At 34.5% G+C, this 7,899-nt stretch overlaps 1 protein-coding gene across 1 annotated transcript; it reads left to right on the top strand.

Annotated features, from left to right (window-relative positions):
• Positions 1-3,850: 3,850 nt before the first annotated feature.
• On the top strand, positions 3,851-6,366 carry LOC132638202 (cytochrome P450 CYP749A22-like). The gene is made up of 5 exons (XM_060355164.1): positions 3,851-4,163; positions 4,248-4,474; positions 4,794-5,026; positions 5,110-5,488; positions 5,880-6,366. Exons 1-5 carry the CDS (start codon positions 3,902-3,904, stop codon positions 6,306-6,308), a joined length of 1,530 nt encoding a protein of 509 aa, XP_060211147.1. The 5' UTR covers positions 3,851-3,901; the 3' UTR covers positions 6,309-6,366.
• The last annotated feature ends 1,533 nt before the right edge of the window (positions 6,367-7,899 follow it).

The following is a 7,899-nucleotide window of genomic DNA, read 5'->3' as shown; positions in this document are numbered from 1 at the left end:
TCATAGTCACTTCTCAAATATTCTGTTAAATATTAGAAACAGACACAGATGGAGCTTTTGTCACAGAAAATGATTGCTATCATCTTAAGCTGAAGAAGGATGAGACCCGTTCCTCTTGATTCAATAATTGAGAAGCTATCATTGACACCCAAAAATCTAGCAATTAATATTGATGAACCTATTCCAACCAAAACATGTTGGATTTGATACAGCTGCAGTGGCGGATCCAAAATGAAATTTTCGGGTTTAGAGGAATTCAATAACTTTTGCCTAAAATTCTGTATATGTATTAAAAATTTCACTAAATATCTTTTAGTATGTGACTGTGAACCCAAACGTTAATGTATATTAACTCGATTTGTTGTAAAATTCATAAATTTTAAATCCTGGATCCACTTAATATAGGTGTACATTTTCCCTCAACCTACTCCTCTCAAAACAGAGGATGAAGGAAACAAAAAATAAGGCACTTTCTTTTTGGTGAACTGGATATATATAAGAATATCTGCCACGAAGTGCATCAAATAAGGCACTTTTTTTGGTGATCTGGATATATATAGAATATATTAATTCAGATAATAATCACATGCCACATGGAGCCAGGGGCGATTTTATGTGGTGATTTGGGTCAAGTGAACACATGGTCTTTCTGTAAAACAAAGTATTTTATGTATATATTTTTTAAAATTGGTATAATATTACTCAGTGGAACACATGCTACAAGAAGGCTACATGATGCACTTGGTAGAAGGTTGAGTTATTTACTTAGAGGACTAGGGATCAATTCCTACTTAATACATTTTTTTCTTCTTTTTTTAGGTGTGAACCTGTGTTCTAGAAATCCTATATTCGCCTAAGATAGGTGATCACCATTAATCATTCCAATTAATTACCTCTGTGGACTCCTGATTCCCGGTGGAGCAAGAGTATTTTCCAATGTATTTTAAATCGTTGTATAAGAGTTAACAATTCAAAAGGAATGTTTGGTGTTGAGTTTTCCTTTCATGAATACAATGATCCAATCGTCATTGCTATTTCTAATCACCACGCCAGTTCCCCTTAGACCAGGGTTCGGCCAAGAGAGGAGCCATCGGTGTTTAGTTTATAGCTTCATCCGTGAGGAGGTTTCCATTTAACCTGATGGAAGTCCTATCAGGTTTGTTTGAAATAAGGCACTACTGGTCTACCATAACACCACTCGATCAGATTTCTTGTAAATGTTACGAAGTTGATCGATATTAAACATTAATTTCACTTCATTAAGGGGATCATAAGTTTAGCTTTAATACAATGTAACACCCTGATCCGTTATTATAATTTGACCCCGCAAGTGAAATGTCACATGCTGTTATAACTGTTTTTGATGTGTTTGGGTGCTGGAACCAAGTTTGGAGGGATTCGGAACAGGAATCACATTGCTAATTTTTGGCTGTTGTACCAGTCCAGTGTTCAGTAGTGCGATCGTAGAAAGTCCACCACTTCGATCACGACACTACGTGTGAAGGCTACGAAGCCAATTGCTGATATAGCCACATTTACACCATATATAATGGGAAATTTCACAAATCCTCATAACTTAGTACTTTCACGATAGTGGAAATTAAGAACCGCGTTCACTGCATAGCAGATCCTTGCCCAGCCCCTCCGAGCACAGTTATATTACGATCGCTGGAGTGAATCCGTAATCGCAGTTTAATGACAGGTACCTAGGCTTCAAAGAGTCAGTACTACTGATTTCGCGGCCAAGGCTCTACGATTATATTTTATCCAGCATAAAATACAAATTGAATTATTAATGCAGACAAAATCATCTTGCTCAAAATACTGCATTGGGGCCTATTGCCCATCACCGCATCAGTTTTTGTCTTAACATGGATGGAGATGCCTGTAATGTATTCTGAGATCAGCTTGTTTTTTTCTATTAATTCTATACAAAATAAGCATTTCATTCAAACATGTGTGCTTCAGGATGAGGGCCAGTAAAAAAAATAGATCTTGCACCAATTTAAATCTCTAGGAACTATCAACTTATAGTATAACCACATGCATCCCGAGAAGTAACAACTGTATTCTCGATTTAATTTACAAGGACATAAGAGTAAGCAAGATTCTATTATGAAGTACTCATATTTTGGCAAACTATGAGATTTAAACCCATTAATTAGATGGAATCCTATACAGTACAACCTTTACCACAGAGAATACCTAATTACCCCTCTAAACTTGTCTACTTTTGCGGAATCCTATGATCCACCAAGACTTGTCCGAAGTGAAATTATAACCGCCAGCCTCAAGATTTAAACTCGGTACGTGTAGTTTTTATACACGCGCGTAGTTTATGTTGCATGTCAAATACTGTCTTTTCAAACCATTTTCAAGAAGTGGAATTTTTCATTTTCTTAGCTAACTAGTTGGGGGCTGTGAAAGCCCCAATGCTAGAGCTAAATATTCCAAAAGAGTGACACCACACGTTGACGCACAAACAACAACAACATACCCAGCAAAATCTCATAAAGTGGGGTCAAGGACTCAAGGGAGGGTAAAGTGTACGTAGACCTTATCATACCTTGGGAGATAGAAGGACTGTTTCCGGTAGACCCTCGGCACAAGAATAAGCAATTCAAAACAGTTTAAAAAGTCATGGCAATATACTATAAAAAGCATGACTATCACAAATTAATACAATAATCGAAGTACAAGAAACAACATATGGTCGTTGCAGAAATCGAAGTGTAAGAAGCTACAGAAGTAATACTACGACTACTAGTATGAAATCGAAGGGCAACAAACCACACATTGACGCAAGTTATGAAAATTCTTAGAGATTCCATTTGGCTCTTTGCCCAGACAATAAAAGCTAATCACAGAGCTTTAATCCAATTATGTTGCCTGTAGCGATAAAAGATAAACAGTAAACCTGTCCAACAGATCCATTGCACTGTCATCTTCTACCTAAAAAATAAAAAATAAATAAATACAGAAGTACCTAAAAGCAGTCACAGAAAAATGAAATAAGGGAAATATTTTATTGACGGAGTACTATCCAAATAATGGAGGTCCGCAAGGCAAGGAATCAAACAAGATCTCGTGGCTCTGTCTTGGAACGTGTGAAGAAAATATATGATAGTTAATTAAGCATTTTAAGTGGACGGTTGGCCATCAAAATTATTCACTTTTAGAAAAACTTATTTTTCAAGATTTTTTTACTTTTTTCACCTTTTTACACTACATTTCACTAAAAATTACAACTTAAAAAACTATGGCTAAATACAACTCCAACTCTAACTTCAAAAATTTCAAAAAAAATATTTTTTTTTTTATATTTATGACCAAACGACACCTAAAAAAAGACAAAGATCTCAATAACACGAGCAAGCAAGCCAAACTTATAAATATATATAGTAATACAGTATTCTTTTTTCCTCGTGTCGAGAAAATGATCTTAGATTATTAGTATAAAGAAAATAAGCTTAAATAAAATTTATTTTGTTTTATTTACCAAACACGTTAAATATTTTCTAACGATCTACTACAATAAAAAGTCATATAATTAAGGGTGTGTTTGGTACGAAGGGAATTGTTTTTCATAAATAGGCTTCAAACTTGGCTATTTTTTTAAGTATGTCCTCCAACTTTTGATGTATACAAGTAGGCATCTCAACTTGTAAAAAATTAAACACGTAAACATAAATGCTGACGTGACACTAACATGACAGATAAATTTTGAAGGTGTTTAGAGACAAGTTGAGGTGCCTACTTATGCACACCCAAAGTTGAAGGGCATACTTCAAAATGAAACCAAGTTTAAGGGCCTATTTATGTATTATGCCACTTTAAATCAAGCCGTAAAATTTGATAAGAACAGCCATAAAGGCAGAGTTCTTTTTGAAACTTGGCAGCCATGATAGCAATAATTTTCTCTGTTTTCTTAATTGCCACACTGGTTCTTGCTAGGTTCTTATACAAATCATGGTTGTATCCAATTTCCCTACAGTATTTCATGAATTCACAGGGAATCAAAGGTCCACGTTACGAGTTTCGCAATGGAAATTGCAGAGCAACTTTAGAAATGCAATTGAAATGCAATAATGCTCCCATGGATATATCACATGACATATTCCCTAGATTGCAGCCACATTTCCACTCATGGATCAAACTATATGGTAATATCCATTTTCCTTCTCTCTTTTTTTTCATTTTTTTTTTTATCAATTGCCTTTTAAACGATTTGTGAATTTATGTATCAGGAAGTACTTTTCTTTACTGGGTGAATAGTAGTCAACCACAATTAATTGTAAGTGATGTTGAGTTGATCAAAGATATTTTTACCAACAAACAAGGTACATTTGGGAAGGCTAAATTTGATGGCATCCTGAAGAAATTCGTCGGGGATGGAAGTGTTTTTCAAGAAGGTCACAAATGGTTAAAACTTCGGAAAGTGGCTGACAATGTTTTCCATGCCCAAAGCTTGAAGGTGAACTAATTTCTTAAATCTTCTCCAATATTTAAAATCAAGATTCAAGAACCAATAATTATTAAAAAAAAAAAAAAAAAAACTGGGCATTAGTGACGAACAAATTATGAACCACTAATTATTAAAAAAAGAACTGGCATTAGCGACGAACAAGTTATGTTGTTACACTGCAAAATCTGTCCCTAATCCTATTTAGTTACAGATTAGCAACAAATATGCTAGCTAAGAACAATTTAGCGATAAATTAACGACGAAGCTCGCAGTGAATTGCAGTTGTTTCAGTAGTGAATATATCTAACTAATGTTACCTATCAAACAGGATATGTTGCCAGCAATGGTTGGAAGAGTCGAAGCAATGTTGAAAACATGGAAATCTTATGAAGGTAAAGAACTTGAAGTGTTTGAAGAATTCAGGCTTTTAAGCTTGGAGATCATCTCAAACTCTGTTTTCGGAAGCGATTACTCAACTGGGAAACATATATTCACTATGCTGGACAATATAGCTTATATAAGTTCAATGAGCTATGGAAAGAATCAGAATCCTATTATCGAGTACGCTTAAACAACTTTTATTTACATCAAATTAACTTTAACTTACTATCGTTTTTATTTAATTTACTCTGGCTCCTCTACAGTAAATTTTTCAGGTCATCCGACGAGATAGAAGCAGACAAAATCCTTGAAGAACTCAGTGACTCGTTCGCAGGAATCATAAAGAAAAGAGAAGATAGAGTTAAGGCACGACAATCAGACAATTTTGGAGATGATTTTCTTGGATCGCTCTTGGAGGGTCGCTTTAATGCTGATCAAATAGCAAGAATTTCTGTGGATGAAATCATAGAAGAATGCAAATCATTCTATTTTGCTGGACATAAAACAGTGACCAGTTTGCTAAGTTGGAGTGTTCTACTCTTAGCAATCAACCCGGATTGGCAAGAGAAAGCAAGAGAGGAAGTTTTTGAAACTGTTGGGCAAGAAAATCCAAAGGCAGAAAGCATTTCAAGGCTAAAAATTGTAAGGACCTATTATATTCTTCCTTGGAATTAATCCGGTCAATTGGTTTTTAAGCTCTTCACAAATTTATTTTTAGTTTTATGTTTTTTTACAATAGATCTTTAATCTTACACACACAATATTTGAATAGTTGAGGTACAAAAATGGAACAAGTGATAGTTAAAGAGTGTTTTGATAAATAGTTGGTGATAGTTTAGGTAGGAAACTCGCACGCATATAGTTCAGGTGAGAAACTCACGAAAAAATAATAGTTCAAGTGTGTTTTTGACCTTTATCTTTTTATAATTTGAATAGAAGAAGCAATCCTACAACGATCTTCCTGTATTACTTTTTACTGATCTCCTAACTTCACAAAAAGTTATAACCCCTATTATTTGATATTTGCTTGTAGGTGGGCATGATAATAAATGAGGCACTAAGGCTTTATCCACCATTTCTTCTTCTACAAAGAGATGTTACAAAAAATACAAGATTGGGAAAACTAAGAATTCCAGCAGGAATTGAAGTGATTATAGCAACTTTAGCAGTTCATCACAACAGTGAAGTATGGGGAGAAGAAGCTCATCTTTTCAAGCCAGAGAGATTTGCTGATGGTGTGTCTAAAGCAGCAAGGGATCAAGTTATGGCCTTCCTATCATTTGGTTATGGTCTTCGAAAATGTGTTGGATACAATTTCGCCACAATGGAAGTGAAAATAGCACTGTCGATGATCTTGCGGCGTTACAGGCTCACTGTTTCACCAAATTATAATCACTATCCGATTCCGATGTTTACCCTCCGTCCTAAAGATGGAATTCAAATCATTCTTCATCCACTGTAAGCAAATTTTTAAGTATGATCATGCTTAATTAATAAAATTCCAGTGAACTTGACCTTAACTTACCCAGTTCCTCTTTATTTCTTCCATTCTGTATTGGTAATCCAGAGATCTTAAGTATCTCATGAAAACGAATTGCACATAAATATTACTTCTACCAACAGGGTGCTGCATCGCAAAATGCTAAGCATTTAAGGGTGCAACATTTTAAAGAAAATGATTGTTGTTTATCTATCTCTTTTTTTTTTTTTTTTTGTGTCAAAATAAATCAAACAAATTGCGCATCTCAAATATCAGTTTTGAGTGCGTGAGAGTATTTTCCTTGAACCTTTTTTTTTTTTATGTTATAGGAGTAACTGAAAAAGCCAAAAAGATTCAGTCATTTTCTCCGGCAAATAACTAATTGGAAAATTTAGAGCTTCAAACTTAAAAACATAATTCAGACAAAATAAAGGAAGAAAGGTTCAAAAATTCATCGTCCTTCACATGTTCACCACCTGATTTTTTTTTCTTTTAATTATGTTTTGAGAAGGTGCTGATAGGAATGTTTCGTACCAAAATTATCGCCTAGGAAAATAAGGTAGAAAATCGAGATTGGGTCTACAAACGAAATATCACCCACCGTAAAAATTGAATGGAAACCAAAAAGGAAGAAGGGGGATGTCCAGGGGTTGTTTAACTATACACAATTCATGTCGTGGTCGATGGGTGCTCGAGTACCCGGCACCTACAAAGTAAGTCCGCCCCTGCAGGAAAACAAAGGGGACTGCCGGGGGTAGGGAAATGTAGGGGAAGGTATATATGGTGTGGAATGGGATTTGTCTAATTGTTTTCTTATTTATTGTACTTTTGTATTTTTTTTTAATTTCTTAGTTACACTTAATTACAAGTGTCATTAATAATTATTTTAGTGAGCAAGTGCAGTGACGACTTTATGTGTTAAAAAAAAAAAAAAAGAGTCACGTCAAGCCACGTTTATCCGACTAAACTCGATGTATGATAGAAAGGCTATCACTTGGTCATGTATTTCTAAGTATAAGTGTCTATTTTGCCAGAAAAAAAAAATATAACTGACGACTAGTTAAATTTTAAAGTGTAACATGCAAAAAGTAATAAGTTTAAAAGGCGATTGAAATATTTAGCCTTAAATAAAACTTTGTCAAATAAGGCATTGGACGTAACTCACATCCCAAAAGCTATAAGGAGCCCAGAGTTCTCATCCTTCACCGATGTGATATATTCTCTTCAAACTCCATTATCTTTCCAAATTTTTTTTGGGGACTTTGAAAGGTTGGTGGTACATTAAAGGAGAGAAGAAAATGTTTGCCTACCGGCAGTTAGGTGGAGACTAGGAAGGAATGAATACATGATCCTGATTCCATTTTGCTTGTAATTATTCTATACAATAGATAAATAACTGAAATTGATCAAAGAATCAATGATAAATTATTTATTGAGAGATTTAACACTACAGATCAGATTAAACGCAAACTTCATATTTACAATAAATTAGATTTTGGAGATGGTATGAAGGAATAACGTATTTTCTTCAATCTTTTTTGGAGTACCGATCTTGTTTGTTGTCTCAATCAAC

Source organism: Lycium barbarum, chromosome 4 (genome assembly GCF_019175385.1).
Source record: "Lycium barbarum isolate Lr01 chromosome 4, ASM1917538v2, whole genome shotgun sequence".
In the NCBI taxonomy this organism is placed as follows: domain Eukaryota; kingdom Viridiplantae; phylum Streptophyta; class Magnoliopsida; order Solanales; family Solanaceae; genus Lycium; species Lycium barbarum.
This window is presented reverse-complemented; position numbering and strand designations above follow the sequence as displayed.

Coding starts and splice junctions, on each gene's coding strand:
- LOC132638202 (XM_060355164.1), top strand. CDS start 3,902: ATGATAGCAATAATTTTCTCTGTTTTCTTAATTGCCACACTGGTTCTT. Junction 4,164..4,247: donor CTCATGGATCAAACTATATG/GTAATATCCATT, acceptor TTTATGTATCAG/GAAGTACTTTTCTTTACTGG. Junction 4,475..4,793: donor TCCATGCCCAAAGCTTGAAG/GTGAACTAATTT, acceptor CCTATCAAACAG/GATATGTTGCCAGCAATGGT.